This window comes from Macaca thibetana, chromosome 19 (genome assembly GCF_024542745.1).
Source record: "Macaca thibetana thibetana isolate TM-01 chromosome 19, ASM2454274v1, whole genome shotgun sequence".
NCBI classification, from domain to species: Eukaryota; Metazoa; Chordata; class Mammalia; order Primates; family Cercopithecidae; genus Macaca; species Macaca thibetana.
In genome coordinates this window covers 10,361,880-10,378,655 of record NC_065596.1, presented here as the reverse complement: position 1 = coordinate 10,378,655, position 16,776 = coordinate 10,361,880, and the positions used below count along the sequence as shown (strand labels likewise).

Genomic DNA, 16,776 nt, shown 5'->3' with positions numbered 1-16,776 from the left:
CTGGGTGTTGAGCAACATCCCCCGCCTGTACCCACTGGATGCCAGTAGCCCCTCCTCTTTTCCTGCTGGCTGTGGCAACCGCTGTCTCCTGACATTGGTGAATGTGCTCTGCGGGGCCGAACTGCTCCTGATTGAGAAGCACTTAAGAGAGGGTCAGGGGAGGGGAGAAGTCAGGTCACCCTGACACGGAAGGGCTAGCTGGGCTCAACTGCAAGCCGATCTGCTGCTTAGACTTGAACAGCCTGCGCCCTCTCCAGCCGCTGTCTGCACCCATGTTCCCAGATCAACCATGGTTCCAGGGAGGGAGAGTCAGAGCCTTTCTGTGAATTACGCGAAAATGGCTGACCACTCGGCCTCTGGATGGTTACATGGTTAAGGTTTAGTAAAATTTAATAAAAGCATTGCTGTTTGTGTGTTGGGATCACGATGTTAATTTCTTCCTGTGGGTCAAGGGCAGTCTGAAAAATCACTGATTATAATCTATCTGCAGGACAGCTGGTTTGCTTAAATTTTGACAAAAACCTCTTCTGGAACCTCAGTCTGGAATACTGTAGAACCAATTAAGACTGGAGTAGGAAGCTGGGAAGAAGACATGGGACAGCCCACCCACTGGACAGGTCAAGAGACCACTTCTGGGGGAGAGTGGACAAAGTTGCTTCAGTCCACACAAGACAAAAGCACAAACAATCATTCTAAACCAAGTGCTTTTAATTTTCAGACCAACCAAACATTTTTAATATAAAAACATTTTAATAATATACAAACAGCAATCACAACAGCATCCACATGGCAGCAAGGGGACCAGGGCACAGAGAGGGAGAGCAGGCTGGGGAGGGACGGTTTTCAGGGTCCCAGTTGCTTCCCTGGCTTGAAATCACCCTGGTCCTAGCAGAGAGAAGATTAAGGCTGCCAGAAGCAGAGGGTCCCTGACCCCGACCCAGAGACAGACTGCGCAGGCAGGCCCTCTGACACCATCTTCCAACTAGAAAAAGCCAGATCCATTTAGGAGATAACAGGAAGGTGGCTATGATTGACAGGAAAGGCAACATGGTTCCTCAGCATCCTGCTGATCACACCTCTGGGAGCAGAGTTTTCCAGGGGCTGCTGGATTGAAGAGGACCTAAGAATCTTCCTGGGAGCAGGACAGAAATGGGATCTAAGTCTACCTACTAACCAAGATTCCTGCCTGTGACACCAGAAAGCTGGAATGGATCTGCTCAGTGTACGGGAAGAGAAAGGAATGACAGAACCTTTGGCTCAGCAGGACCAGAGCCTTGACGGGCACTGACCAAGAAAGCCTCTAGGCAGGCCAGGGAGGTCTGTCGGAAAGCTTTGGGTCAGTGGTACTCAGGGGTGCACAGTGGCACAATGGCCTTAGGTAGAATTTATGAAGACGAAAAGAACACAAGTCAGAAAGAATTTAGAACTGAAGTACCTGCTTCTTATAGGCCTGTACAGGAAAAGCGAGATCATCCTTCTGGCCAGGACTAGAGGAGTCCCGAGCCCTGTTCTTTCCTAGGGGCTGAGTTTGACAGACCTGGATGCAGCTGATGGCCCCCAAAGTCCTCTAGATGGGCCCTGCAGGACTTGCTGGGAGGCCTGGTTGCCCCTCCTGGTGTGCTGGGACACTGGGTTCCTGCAGTTAGATGCAGTCCATGGAGTTCTCAGGGAGGAGGCCAGGGATACAGCCAGGGAGGCCCAGGCCCTTGATAGGAGTGCAGTTGAGTGGGAGGCTGCAGCCCAGGGAGGGGTCCTGGGTCTCTATGGCCTCCAGCCTGTCCGTGTTGTTGTCCCAGTTGATGTGGAAGCGGGTCACCCGGGGGTTCGAGGCCAAGATGTTCCGCTGGAGCTGGGGCAGAAAGAGGAACGTCAACCCTTGTTGACATGCCCTCTCCTTGCTCCCATAGAGCCAGGACACCCCCAATCACCCATCTGAAGCCCAGCAAGAGCAACCCACATATGGAACTCCAGAAAACACCTGTGCACCATGATTTAGGGCTAGGACCTATCTTTTTGTTTTTTGAGACGGAGTTTCGCTTTTTTTGCCCAGGCTGGAGTGCAATGGTGTGATCTCGTCTCACTGCAACCTCCACCTTCCGGGTTCAAGCGATTCTCCTGCCTCAGCTTCCTATGTAGCTGGAACTACAGGTGCATGGCACCATGCCTGGCTCATTTTCTTATTTTTAGTAGAGACGGGCTTTCATGTTGGCCAGGCTGGTCTCGAACTCCTGACTTCAGGTGATCCGACAGCCTCGGTCTCCTAAAGTGCTGGGATTACAAAGTGTGAGCCACTGCACCTGGCCCAGGACCTATCTTTTTTTTTTTTAAGGGACAGTCTCTGTTAGCCAGGCTAGAATGCAGTGGCATGATCTGAGCTCACTGCAGCTTCAAACTCCTGGGCTCAAGTGATCCTCCCACCTCAGCATCCAGAGTAGAGTACTCCACCCATGTCTCACTCATTTTCTGAGGTGGGGAGGGGGTAGGGACAGGGTCTCGTTATGTTGCCCAGGCAGGCCTATCTAATCTTAATTCTCTAAGACATGCCTTTGAGAAACAAAGGCCTTTTTCTCCTATTCTAACTCAGTACTGTAAGAACTGAACATTACTTGAAAACCTTAAGAAGTAACCTTGACTCCCAATTTGAATGGCTGAACTCCCCCCCAAGTATAAAGAATGGCCTTGTGGGAAGCAGGAAGTGGAAACAGGACCCACCTGGGAGAAATCTGGCTTCATGGGTGGGTTCTCACGCAGCTCGGGGTTGAGGTACTCGTTGTTGACATAGTAGCCCACTCGGATGAACTCCTGTCCGTGGTAGGTACAGGTGATGAGGACTACGGTCACACCCACGGCATCAGTCTCTGGGATGAGGGATGGGTTGGGGGCATCAGCCTAGGGGAGACACATCCTAGGCCTTAGCAGTGCCACAGCCATGCCTCTATGTCATTAGTAGAAACAAATTCCCAAGCAACATGTATTTACTGAGCAAAAAGTATGCTCTCTGCCCTCAGTTTTCTTTTTTTCAACCTCTGCCTCTCGGGTTCAAGCAATTCTGCCTCAGTGTCCCAGGTAGCTGGGACTACAGACGCACACCACCACACCCGGCTGACTTTTTTTTTTGTTGGTACTTTTTTTTTTACATGGAGTTTTGCTCTGTTGCCCAGGCTGAAGGGCAATGATGGGATCTCAGCTCACTGCAACCTCCACCTCACAGGTTCAAGCGATTCTGCTGCCTCAGCCTCCCGAGTAGTTGAGATTACAGGCGCCTGCCACCACGCCTGGCTAATTTTTGTAGTTTCAGTAGAGTTGGGGTTTCGCCATATTGGTCAGGCTGGTCCTGACCTCAAGTGATCCACCCATCTTGGACTCCCAAAGTGTTGGGATTACAGGCATGAGCCACCGCCCCCAGCCTTTTTTTTTTTTTTTTTTTTTTGTTACGGAGTCTTGCTCTCTCTCCCAGTCTGGAGTGCAGTGGCATGATCTTGGCTCACTGCAAGCTCTGCCTCCAGGGTTTACGCCATTCTCCTGCCTCAGCCTCCCAAGTAGCTGGGACTACAGGCGCCCACCACCATACCCAGCTAATTATTTTGTATTTTTTAGTACAGACGGTGTTTCACCGTGTTAGCCAGGATGGTCTCCATCTCCTGACTTCATGATCCGCCCGCCTCGGCCTCCCCAAGTACTGGGATTACAGGCGTGAGCCACCGCGCCCAGCCTACACCCAGCTAATTGTTTTTATTTTTTCTAGAGATGGGGGTCTTGCTATGTGGCCAGGCTGGTCTGGAACTCCTGGCCTTAAGCAATCCTCCTGCCTCTGCCTCCCAAAGTGCTGGAAGCCACCACACCCAGCCAGAATCTACATTTGACAACTCAGGCAGGGTGCTGCATGAGAGCCACTTAGGAGTTACCGTCTATCCTCATTCATTATTCATGGGGTCCATATGTGCAAGTTCACCTACCTGCTACATTTATTTGTAACCCCAAGATGAATACCTGCGGTGCTTCCACGGTCACTTGCAGACATGCACAGAACAGGGAAAAGCTAGAGTTACCTACCATGCCTGTTCCTACCTGAGGTCAAACAAGGCAACGCTCTGTCTTTTGGTCTCAGTTCTTACTGTGAATGAGCATCCTTTCCTCAGCCTACTTAGTGCTACCTTTTTTCCATGTTTTGTGCTTTTTGTTGGTGAGTTTGCTGTCTATGATGGCACCCAAAGGTAGTGCTGAAGTGCAGTGTAGGGTGCAAAAAAGGCCTTATGGAAAAAATGTATATTAGAGAAGCTTCATTCAGGAGAGTTACAGTGCTGTTGGCTGTGAATTCAACATAAATGAACCACAGTATATATTAAATAAGGTGTCTTTTTTTTCTTTTTTTTTTGAGATAAGTCTCTCGCTATATCACACAGGCTGGAGTGTACCGGTGTGATCTCAGCTCACTGCAATCTCCACCTCCCGGGTTCAAGCGATTCTCCCACCACACCTGGCTAATTTCTGTATTTTTAGTATAGATACGGTTTCACCATGTTGGCCAGGCTGGTCTCGAACCCCTGACCTCAGGCGATCCACCCACCTCAGCCTCTCAAAGTGCTGGGATTATAGGTGTGTGCCACCATACCCGGCCTGGTGTCTTTCAACAGCAACACACATACAAGTTTACGTATTGACTGGCTGACGAAAACGTGACTTCCAACAATCTAACCTTATATTTACCCTGGGGCAATGGTTCAGTACTCACTAAATCAGTGTTCGCGGCAACTTTATAGAACATAACTCTTGTGAATAACGAGAATTGACTGTAAATCAGTGGCAGCTTTGACACAGAGGTGGGGGAAGGGAGGGCCTGAGAGCCTCTGAGAGGTCAGATAGTTCCTGACAGTAGAACTAGGATTTGAACCTGAACTTTAAAATTTTTTTTTAATTGATTGATTGACACAGGGTCTCAACTCTTTTCTTTTTTTTTTTTTTTTGAGACAGAGTCTTGCTGTATTACCCAGGCTGGAGTGCAACGGTGTGGTATTGGCTCACTGTAGCTTCCACCTCCCAGGTTCAAGTGATCCTCCCATTTCAGCCTCCCAAGTGGCTGAGACTACAGGCGTACACCACTATGCTCTGCTGATTTTTAAGTTTTTTGTAGAGCTGGGGTCTCACTATATTGCCCAGGCTGGTCTCAAACTCCTGGCCTCAAGCAGTCCTGCCACCTTGGCCTCCCAAAGTGCTGGGATTACAGGTGTGAGCCACTGTACCCGGCCTCTGTTTTTTTAATACTTGTTTTTTCCTTTTTTTAGAGACAGGGTCTCACTGTGTTGCTAGGCTGGAGTGCAGTGGCTCAATCATAGTTCACTGCAGGCTCGGACTCCTGGGCTCAAGCAATCCTCTCACCTCAGCCCCTGGAGTAGCTGGGTCTATAGGCGTGAGCCTCTGTGCCCAGCTGAACTTGAACTTTTGATTCCTGAAGCACTCTGTGGGATTTCAGGTAAAAGAAGATGTTTCTAGGAGTCAAGTGCTAAAGGCCTAAGGCCTCATCTTTCTTACCTGAAAGACAAACATGTGTCTCCCTGCTGGTACAGGGCCCACCAGCACCGAGTCTAGGATCTGATCAAACTCCTCACTCTCAGCGGAGCCAACATAAATGATCTTCCACTCCAGGTCTGCAAAGACATAGGAGGGTTAATGAATTGAAATAGCTCAACAGCAACAACGCAGGGAAAGGCTCTTGTATTCATTTTTCTTTTTTGAGATGGAGTCTCATTCTGTCATCCAGGCTAGAGTACAGTGATGCGATCTCGACTCACTGCAACCTCCGCCTCCCAGATTCAAGTGATTCTTGTACCTCGGCCTCCCGAGTGGCTGGGATTATAGGTGCCCGCTGCCACACCTAGCTAATTTTTTTTTTCTTTTTTGAGATGGAGTTTCACTCGTCACCCAGGCTGCAGTGCAATGGTGTGATCTCGGCTCACTACAATCTCTGCCTCCCAGGTTCAAGTGATTCTCCTGTCTCAGCCTCCCGAGTAGCTGTGATTATAGGCGCCTGCCACCATGCCTGGCTAATTTTTGTATTTTTAGTGAGAGGGTTTCACCATGTTGGTCAGGCTGGTTTAGAAATCCTGACCTCAGGTGATCCACCCGCCTTGGCCTCCCAAAATGCTGGGATGACAAGTGTGAGCCACTGTACCCGGCTTTTTTTTTGTATTTTTAGCAGAGATGGGGTTTCACCATGTTGGCCAAGCTGGTATCCAACTCCTGACTTCAAGTGATCTGCCTGCCTCAGCCTTCCAAAGTGGTGGGATTACAGGTGTGAGCCACTGCGCCCAGCCACATCTTGTATTTTATTTTTACTATTTTTTAAGGCAGTCTCCCTCTGTTGCCCAGGCTGGAGTGCAGTGGTATGTTCATGGCTCACTGCAGCCTCAACCTCCTGGGCTCAAGCGATCCTCCTGCCTCGGACTTCCACCATGTTGGGAATACAGGTGTGGGCTGCTGTGCCCAGCCTTGTGGTAATTTTAAACAGAACCTTAAATATATTAGAAGATTCTTATTCCATCCATCTGACACTTAGTGCCAGGCAGTGCAGTCCTGAATGCTGAGGTGGGCACGAAGCTCTACCTCCATTAGGGAATTCTGTTTTGTAAGCCTAGCTATGACAGATGACCTTGACTGTACCTCTGGGGAAACCTGGGCCTCTCAAGGCCTGAGCGTGAACTGTATGGCAGAGGCTGAATTAAGAGCCACATGACACAGACGTGCTGAGAAAGGAATGGCAGGGGGTTGGGTCATTTCAGGGCCCTGCCCACTGGGTGCTGGGATAGGAAGCAGCATCCTCTTTCACACACAGGGACTGGTGCCACTCAACGAAGTAGATCCCTCGACAACTGGGGCAGGGCGGCAGATTCCAATCTGGCATGAGAGCCAGCCCGCAGGAGGGGGAAGGTGAGGCTGCTCAGGGAGCCAGCCACCCTGGTCTTCCAGATCTGGCACTAAGTCATGCCTACTTAGAGACATTTGGGCGACTCAGTCAGCAAATGCGGCATCCCGGGGTGATCCTCTGAACACTTTTTTTTTTTTTGAGACGGAGTTTCGCTCTTGTTGCCCAGGCTGGAGTGCAGTGGCACGATCTCGGCTCACTGCAACCTCTGCCTCCCAGATTCCAAGTGATTCTCCTGCCTCAGCCTCCCGAGTAGCTGGGATTACAGGCGCCAGCCACCACAGCTGGCTAATTTTTTGTGTTTTTAGTAGAGATGGGGTTTCACCATGTTGGCCAGGTTGGTCTCGAACTCCTGACCTCAGGTGATCCAGCCACCTCAGCCTCCCAAAGTGCTGAGATTACAGGTGTGAACCACCGCGCCCAGCCTCAAACCCTAACTCTTGCACCCCATCCAGCAGGAGGGCCCCATCCCCTGAGTATGCTCCATCAAGATGAAAGGCAAGTGCTTATGGAGCGCCTGGCTGTCAGCTGTGAATCACAGGGAATTCCGGAGACCATGGCCTCTTGCAGGAGGTCCAAGTGTATCAGGGGCAAGGTCATGCTGGTACAGGGAGGCTTGGCAAGAGGCTCGAAACTTATTTTCGGCTCTTTAGAAATTACACAACCCTTCAGCTCTAGCAGCTGGGGGAAGTTTCACAAGTTGTGATTTTCACAGGAAGCAAACTCTCTCAGAAGCTCCCTATTCCTTGGTCCAGTGTCCCACAAAAGCATCCAACTTCGGAAGCACACTGCTGCTGGGTCATGACTACAGAAGCTTGTCACCTGAGTCCCAAGCCCTTCTTTGATGCACTGGCTGCCCGTCCCTTTGTGGTTTCACTCAGGAACCCTACAGCAGGTCTGTAGGATATGGGTGACCACTGAACTCATGGGTGTTTCGTCGAACTAGCCTCTTATTATTTGCAGGGAGGAAGTTGACTTTTTCCCCCTAGAGATGGGGTCCCAGTCTGTCACCCAGGCTGCAGTGCAGTGGCGCAATCATAGCTCACTATAGCCACGAATTCCTGCGCTCAAGTGATTCTCCTGCCTTAGCCTCCCAAGTAGCTGGAAACACAGGCTTGTGCCACACACCCAGGTAATTTTTTTTTTTTTTTTTTTTGAGACGGAGTCTCGCTCTGTCGCCCAGGCTGGAGCGCAGTGGCACGATCGCAGCTCACTGCAAGCTCCGCCTCCCAGGTTCACGCCATTCTCCTGCCTCAGCCTCCTGAGTAGCTGGGACTACAGGCGCCCGCCACCTCGCCCGGCTAATTCTTTTTTTTTTTTTTTTTTGTATTTTTTAGTAGAGACGGGGTTTCACTGGGTTAGCCAGGATGGTCTCGATCTCCTGACCTCGTGATCCGCCCATCTCGGCCTCCCAAAGTGCTGGGATTACAGGTTTGAGCCACCACGCCCGGCCATAATTTTTCAATTGTTTTTAGAGATGTCTTGCTTGGTTGCCCAGCCTGGTCTCAAGCAATCCTCCCGCCTTGGCCTCCCAAAGTATGGGAATTTGTCTGAGCCATCATGCCCAGCCTGTTGATTTATTTTTGTTACAAGTAGTGACACAATTAGAATCAAGTTTTGGGGGAAGACAGAAAAGCAAGCCAGCCCTGCTCTCTCCTTTCTAAAGCAGTTGTTATCATTCTGGTATATTTCCTTCAGCTCTTTCCTCTCATAGCCGGTAGAGTGCTGTATGGGTGCATTTAATTCATGTCCTGGGAAGATAGATGAAAAAGACTAAAGTGTATCCACGAGCACATGTTGTTGTCCAGCTGAGGTCAATATTAATTGGCAAAACCTAAACAAAGAACATGTGGAAACTCACTGAAGGAAAAGGGCCCCTGCAACCGGGCGCGGCGCGGTGGCTCACGCCTGTAATCCCAGCACTTTGGGAGGCTGAGGTGGGTGGATCACTTGAGGTCAGGAGTTCAAGACCAACCTGGCCAACATGGCGGAACCATGTCTCTACTAAAAGTACAAAAAACTAGCCGGGCATGGTGGCGGGCGCCTGTAGTCCCAGCTACTCCAGAGGCTGAGGCAGGAGAATGGCGTGAACCTGGGAGACGGAGTTTGCAGTGAGCAGAGACCGCGCGCCACTGCACTCCAGCCTGGGTGACAGAGCCAGACTCCATCTCAAAAAAAAAAAAAAAAAAAAAAAAAACAAAAAAAGACAACCAAAAAAAAAAAAAAAAGGAAAAGAAAAGAAATGAGCCTCTGCAACAGAGAGAGACATTGACTCTACTAAAAATCAACAAAATTAGCTGGGTGTGGTGGCGCACGCCAGTGGTCCCAGCTATGTTGGAGGCTGAGGTTGGAGGATCACTTGAACCTAGGAGTTCAAGGCTGCAGTGAGCCACGATCGAGCCACTGCACCCCAGACTGGGCGACAGAGACCCTATCTCAAAGGAAAAAAAAAGAAAAAGAAAAGATGTACTGTGTTGACTGTCAGGCACATGGGCTGAAATGGCTTTCAACCAGGGTCAGGGCCGGGCGCGGTGGCTCAAGCCTGTAATCCCAGCACTTTGGGAGGCCGAGGCGGGTGGATCACGAGGTCAGGAGATCGAGACTATCCTGGCTAACATGGTGAAACCCCGTCTCTACTAAAAATACAAAAAAAAAAAAAGCTAGCCGGGCGTGGTGGCGGGCGCCTGTAGTCTCAGCTACTTGGGAGGCTGAGGCGGGAGAATGGCGTGAACCCGGGAGGCGGAGCTTGCAGTGAGCCGAGATCACGCCACTGCACTCCAGCCTGGGAGACACAGCGAGACTCCGTCTCAAAAAAAAAAAACAAAACAAACAAACCAGGGTCAGAAAGAAACTGGAGAATTAACTGAGGGCTGTAGTGAAATACTGATGCAAGAGTGATAGAAGCTGGTTGGGCACGGTGGCTCACGCCTGTAATCCTAGCACTTTGGGAGGCCGAGGCAGGCGTTTTGCCTGAGCTCAGGAGTTCGAGACCAACATGGGCAACATGGTGAAACCCATCTCCACTAAAAAATATAAAAAATTAGCTGGGCATGGTGGTGGGCACCTGTAATTCCAGCTACTCAGGAGGTTGAGGCATAAGAACTGCCTGAACCCAGGAGGCGGGAGAGGTTGCAGTGAGCCGAGATCATGCCACTGCACTCCAGCCTGGGCAACAGAGCGAGACTCTGTCTCAAAAAAAAAAAAAAAAAAAAAAAAGAAGGAAGGAAAGAAAGGAAGAAAAAAGTTATAGGGCCAGGCGTGGTGGATCACGCCTGTAATCTTAGCGCTTTGGGAGGCTGAGGCGGGTGGATTGCTTGAGCTCAGAAGTTCGAGCCCAGCCTGGGCAACACAGTGATACAAAAAATACAAAAAATTAGCCAGGCGTGGCGGCACGCGCCTGTAGTCCCAGCTACTCAGGAGGCTGAGGCAGGAGAATTGCTTGAACCTGGGAGGCAGAGGTTGCAGTGAGCTGAGATCACGCCACTGTACTCCAGCCTGGGCAACACAGTGAGACTCCATCTCTACTAAAAATATAAAAAATTAGCTGGGTGTGGTGGTGTGCACCTGTAATTCTAATTTTTGTATTTTTAGTACAGACGGGGTTTCACCATGTTAGCCAGGCTGGTCTCGAACTCCTGACCTCAGGTGATCCACCTGCCTTGGCCTCCCAACGTGCTGGGATTACAGGCGTGAGCCACCATGCCTGGCCAAGAATCATCTTACATTTGCTGAAATGGCCAGGCATGGTGAGGTGCACCTGTGGTTCCAGCTACTTAGGAAGCTGAGGTGGGAGGATTGCTTAAGCCCAGGAGTTCAAGTCCAGTCTGGACAACATAGTGACACCCTATCTCTCTTTTTTTTTTTTTGAGACGGAGTCTCGCTCTGTCGCCCAAGCTGGAGTGCAGTGGCTCGATCTCGGCTCACTGCAACCTCCGCCTCCCGGGTGCACGCCATTCTCCTGCCTCAGCCTCCCGCGTAGCTGGGACTACAGGAGCCCGCCACCACGCCTGGCTAATTTTTTGTATTTTTAGTAGAGACAGGGTTTCACTGTGTTAGCTGGGATGGTCTTGATCTCTTGACCTCGTGATCCGCCTGCCTCAGCCTCCCAAAGTGCTGGGATTACAGGCATGAGCCACTGTGCCCGGCCAACACCCTATCTCTTTTAAAAAAAAGAAAAAAAATCGGGCTGCAGTGTTGTAAGTAGCGACATATGTGTATGATTGCATTTCTGAATATAATCTTTCTTTAGAATTATACATGGGACACAAATCACCAACACAGCACGAACTCATAGCTACTGTGTACAGGACACAGCTGTACACATGAGGTGTGTATCTAACCTTCTGAGCAATGTCAAGGCAACTCAACTGTGTTCCATGTTATCTCTCTGCGCTAACTTCACAAGCTAGTCCCTGTACAAGACATACCTCCACTGTGTGTGTGTATGTATGTGTGTGTGTGTACATATATATGTAAATGATAAGACTAAAGACACGTACATGATTACTGTAGCTAAACTAGCTAAAGAGTCTGCTTCCTGCTTTTTTGTTTTTGTTGTTGTTTGAGACAGTCTTACTCTGTCACCCAGGCTGGAGTGCAATGGCGCAATCTGGGCTCACTGCAATTTCCACCTCCCGGGTTCAAGCGGTTCTCCTGCCTCAGCCTCCTAAGTAGCTGGGATTACAGGCGCCTACCACCCTTCCCAGGTAACTTTTGTATTTTTAGTAGAGGCAGGTTTTCACCACATTGGCCAGGCTGGGCTCAAACTCCTGACCTCAGATGATCCGCCTGCCTTGATCTCCCAAAATGCTGGGATCACAGGCGTGAGCCACTGTGCCTGGCCTGTTGTTGTTTTTTGAGGCAGAGTCTTGCTCTGTCACCCAGGCTGGAGTGCAGTGGCACAACCTCAGCTCACTGCAACCTCTGCCTCCCAGGTTCAAGCAATTCTTCTGCCTCAGCCTCCCGAGTAGCTGAGATTATAGGCGCCCGCCACCAAGCCTGGCTAACTTTTGTATTTTTAGTAGAGATGGGGTTTCACCATGTTGGCTGGGCTGGTCTTGAACTTCTGACCTCAGGTGATCCACCTGCCTTGGTCTCCCAGAATGCTGGGATTATAGGCGTGAGCCACCGTGCCCAGCCTGTTTTTTTTTTTTTTTTTTTTTTTTTTGCCTTTGTTCATAATCAAAGATCAGTCCTGCTGCCATAACAGCTTTGTTAGTTCTGGGTCAGAACATCTGGCTTCTATGACTTACTCAACCAGTGTCTGTTGAATTTCTCAGCTAAACATGGAAGCATCTATTTCCAGATGTGGAAGATAAAAGTGCAAAGGGGGCTTGAGGCCCTTGAGAAATAGGAGTCACTCAACTGGGGCTTAGGAGTTAGGGTGGTTTTTTTTTTGTTTTTGTTTTTGTTTTTTTTTTTTTTTGAGATGGGGTCTTGCTCTCTCACCTAGGCTGGAGTACAGTGGTGCAACCATGGCTTACGGCTTACTGCAGCCTTGACCTCCTGGGCTCATACAATCCTCCCATTTCAGCCTCCTGAGTAGCTGGGACCACAGGCACATGCAACCAAGTCCCATTAATTTTTTGATGTTTCTGTAGAGACAAGGTTTTGCTATGTTACCCAGGCTGGCCTAAAACTCCTGGGCTCAAGAGAGCCTTCTTCCTTAGCCTCCCAAAGTGCTGGGATTACAGGAATGAGCCACCTCGCACAGCTGGATTGGGGGTTTTGTCAAGATTTTCAGTTGACACTGCTGAGAGTGAGCCAGATTCTCTTTTTCATGGAGAGGAGGCCAGAAAGAGGCAGAAAGCAAGCTGGCAGATCAGTCACAGAGAGCCCTAGGACGGGAAGAGCCAGGATTTCTCACTTGAGTTTCTTGAAGGAAAAGCTTTATCTTCCGGGTGCAATTAACAATAGCATTCCCTGGCCGCGTGCTTGTGATTCAAAGTGTAATCCCAGCACTTTGGGAGGCTGAGGCGGGCAGATCACTTTCGGTCAGGTTTGAGATCAACCTGGCCAACATGGTGAAACCTCATCTCTACTAAAAATACAAAAATTAGCCGGGCATGGTGGCTCAAGCTTGTAATCCCAGCTACTTGGGAGACTGAGACCACAGAATCGCTTGAACTCAAGAGGTGGAGATTGCAGTGAGCTGAGATCGCGCCACTGTACTCTAGCCTGGGTGACAGAGTGAAACTCCATTTCAAAAAATAAATAAAATAATAATAATAATAATAGCATTCCCCTTCACTGTGTTTTGAGTATCCTGATTAGGCAATAAATTGTATGGTCATTCCTATCTATGCTCCACCTCTGAAATAGGGAATCCTTCTTCCTTTCTTTCCCTGGATCGGAGCAAAGATAAAGAACTTAGATTCAAAACTTCAGTGCCAATATTTCTACAAACTGGCTGGGTGACCCTGGATAAATCACTCCATTTCTATTAAAAGATGACCAGCAGAGGCTGGGCACGGTGGCTCATACCTGTAATCCCAGCATTTTGGGGGGCTGAGGCGGGCAGATCACCTGAGGTCAGGAGTTCGAGACCAGCCTGGCTAACATGGTGAAACCGCATCTCTACCAAAAACACAAAAATTAGCTGGGCGTCATAGCAGGCACCTGTAATCCCAGCTACTCAGGAGGCTGAGGCAGGAGAATTGCTTGAACCTGGGAGGCAGAGGTTGCGCCACTGCACTCCAGCCTGGGGGACGAGAGTGAGACTTCGTCTCCAAAAAAACAAAAAAAGGACCAGCAGGTTGAATTTAGCCTTTCTGCCTCTAATTCTATAAATAAGTAAAGTCACAGGGCAGGGGCTTCCTAGGAGAAGTACCAGATAATGACCACACAACCATTTTTAAATGCAAGGAACACAAACAGGCTGATTGAAACCTGATCTCCTGCCGCCTGGGAGCTGGGAATCCCTCAACCTATTACTTCCTTCCATTTCCTCCTGGCTTTTAAATTAAATCTTATTCCACAGTGTCATTCTACACTTTATTTATTTATTTACACGCTGCCCTGTTCCAGAAAGGATTTAACTCGGCTTATTCTATAGTTAGCCACAAGTAGACTGCTTAATTTAAAAAGGAGCAAGACAGACCGGGGAGAGAGAGACCCACTGGCCTACCCGAAGCACATCCACATCTCACTCTATCAGCCCCAAGCTAGTCCAGGTGACCAGCTTTGAGGGCCAAACACCCACCTGCCCCCGAAAGGCACTAGTTAGCACATCCTGGCTTCACAGGCCCCCAGATCGCTACCTCCTCGGCTACTGCCTTTTCTCTTTTAACCACCAAGTAGAAAAATGGCCTAATGGAGTACTTCTTTCTGAAAGCAGGACTTGCATTTTAGTGGTGCCAAGGCTCCCTGGGTGACCTTAGATTTTGGATTTGTACAGGCCTTGACTTGAAAGGTCTTTTGCGCTTTGTGGCTCCTGTCTTCTCATCTGTGAGATGAGAGCCATGTCCACCTTTAAGTCACACAGATTAACAAGTACATCTGCAGAAGCACCTTGGAAAAGATGTACAGGAGGCTGTGACCTCCGGGCTCCAGCTGACTGTTTGAAGCTGGAGCCTGTCACAGCTCAGCCCAACCCACTCACCCTCCAGACTAGGTCAGACCATCAAAAGCAATGGAAGCTTGGCACTGATTATCCAGCTATATTAAAAAAAAAAAAGACCGGGCGCGGTGGCTCACGCCTGTAATCCCAGCACTTTGGGAAACCAAGGCGGGTGGATCACTTGAGATCAGGACTTCGAGACCAGCCTGGCTAATGTGGTGAAACCCTGCCTCCAACTAAAAATACTAAAATTAACCGGGCATGGTGACAGGTGCCGGTAGTCCCAGCTACTCGGGAGGCTGAGGCAGGAGAATTGCTTCAACCCGGGAGGCGGAGGTTGCAGTGAGCCGAGATCGTGCCACTGCATTTCAGCCTGGGCAACAGAGCAAGAGTCTGTCTAAAAAAAAAAAAAAAAAGAAGAAGAAAGAAAAAGCGAGGGAAGAACTGCTGTAGTAACTCAGTTGGAAACGGGTGGGCAAACCTGGAGAAGCAGCTAATACCTGCCTGGCTATGCCAGCCCTCAGATCTCAGTGTGTTTATCCAAGTCCACAGAAGAGGGTGGGGAAGGGGAGCTGGGGAGACCAAGTTCCCCTCAAAGACGGTAGCATCCTTTCCCAGGGGGAGCTCAAGCATAGCAGGGGTTGGGCCCCAACGAAGGAGGAACCAGGTTCCAGGGTATGTGCAATGGCAGAAAAGCAACAGCAACTGGTGCGGGTGGGGTTGTTGAAATATTGGCAGGTTGGGGAGGGGATTGGTGGGAGACAAATGGGAAGATGGGGGCGAGGGCGGTCCTGAAAAGGGGTTGAGGGGTTTTCACAGCGAAAAACGGTTACTGGTGGGGAGCGTCTTCACGGTGAGGAGGGAAGGGAGCTTGCGTGAGAGATCTCCATAGGGAAAATAGCAGATGGCTGGGATTTCCCCCGGGGAAAATGGGAAGGGGCTGGACATTCGGAGTCTCCAGAGGGAAAATGGGAGGTGTGAGTATCTCACTAAAGAGGGAATAAGTGGGCAAAAATGGGTGGGTGGCTAAAGCGCGGGTCTTGCCACAGGGAAATCACGGTGGCTGAAGATCTCCGTGGCTTAAGAAATGGAGGCCAAGAAGATTTCTCCATGAAAACGGGTACCTAGGAAGACCTCCAGATTAAAAAGATGGATGAGGTTTCCCACGCGGGAAGTGGGGCTTGACTGGGGTTAATCTTTATGGGGAGGTCGGGGCGGGCAGTGGGGGAAGAGGTCACGGGGAGGTCCGAGTTAGCTAGCTGGGGGTCTCCACCCGGGAGGTCAAGGCGGGCAGTGGGAGAGGAGGTCACGGGGAGGTCCGAGTTGGCTGATGGCGGGGAGTCTCCACCCGGAGATCGGGATTGGCGGAAAGGGGACGAGGGGTTTCATGGGGGAGATCAAGTTGGCCATGGGAGCGCTTCTCCAAGGGGAGGCCGGGGTCGGCCCGGGGGTGGGGGTCCCCGCACGGGCCCAGCCTCACCGTCCGCCAGGGCTTCACTGCACTCGAAGCTGATCTCGAACCGGAAGGGGCTGTGGAAAGGGCTCGGGTTCTCCAGGACCGCCACGTTCAGCACCGACACCTTGGCCATCGCCTCGCCTCGCCTCGCCTCGCCGCGCCGCGCCGCAGCAGGGGCAGGCGCAGGGGCAGGGGCTGTGGCTGTGGCGGAGGCCGCGCCTGGGTCCGGTGAGTGGGGGGGCGTCAGTGGGGTACGGCAGACCAAGTCCACTCCCGCCTCTTCTCTCCGCGGACTGAAGTGCGCACCTAAACCGCGGACCGCCTTCAAATAGCCGGCCTCCGCCCTCTGGCCAATCACCGCCAACGCTCCCCTGGCGGCGCGCGCACCCCCTCAGCCAATCCTGGAGCGCCAGTCGGCGCGCGCCCAGACTCCCCGGACCAATCAGCGGAGCTCCCTCTCCGCGGCGTGTGAGGAGGGCGAAACCATCTCCAGGCTTCTTAGCGTGTCCGCTGGGAACCAATCCCCAGCGTCTCCGACTCGGATGTCAACGGCGGGAGTGGACGGAGTCAGAGCGCTGGACTCCTTCTGCCCAATCCTGAGGGTTCCCGCACCGGCGTAGCCCGCCCCTCGCCTCGCTTTTCCGGGAGCTGCATCCCGCACCGCGCAGCGCCGCCAACCGCCGAGCGGTGGCGCGCGGCGCTCGCTAAAGAAGGCGGGAAGGGCGGTGCTCGCACCCTCAGTGATTGGCAGGAGGGAGTGGGGCGGAGATAAAGAGGGTTTTCTGAGAGTTGATTGGCTGGATTGGTAATAGTGCCGGGAGCAGAAGGAGGCTCAGCTGGGGA

At 51.1% G+C, this 16,776-nt stretch overlaps 1 protein-coding gene across 1 annotated transcript; it reads right to left on the bottom strand.

Moving 5' to 3' along the window:
* Positions 1 to 690: 690 nt before the first annotated feature.
* On the bottom strand, positions 691 to 16,729 carry ASF1B (anti-silencing function 1B histone chaperone). Its single transcript, XM_050769968.1, has 4 exons — positions 15,958 to 16,729; positions 5,530 to 5,645; positions 2,713 to 2,889; positions 691 to 1,849 (listed from the first exon to the last, which is right to left on the bottom strand). Exons 1-4 carry the CDS (start codon positions 16,064 to 16,066, stop codon positions 1,643 to 1,645), a joined length of 609 nt encoding a protein of 202 aa, XP_050625925.1. The 5' UTR covers positions 16,067 to 16,729; the 3' UTR covers positions 691 to 1,642.
* Positions 16,730 to 16,776: the final 47 nt, after the last annotated feature.

Bases quoted from the DNA above. Each gene is read 5' to 3' on its own strand.
- ASF1B (XM_050769968.1), bottom strand. From the start codon at position 16,066: ATGGCCAAGGTGTCGGTGCTGAACGTGGCGGTCCTGGAGAACCCGAGC. The intron at 2,890-5,529 runs GTAAGAAAGATG...TGTCTCCCCTAG, and splicing joins GACACATGTTTGTCTTTCAG to GCTGATGCCCCCAACCCATC. The intron at 1,850-2,712 runs GTGGGTCCTGTT...TTTCTGCCCCAG, and splicing joins TGAAGCCAGATTTCTCCCAG to CTCCAGCGGAACATCTTGGC.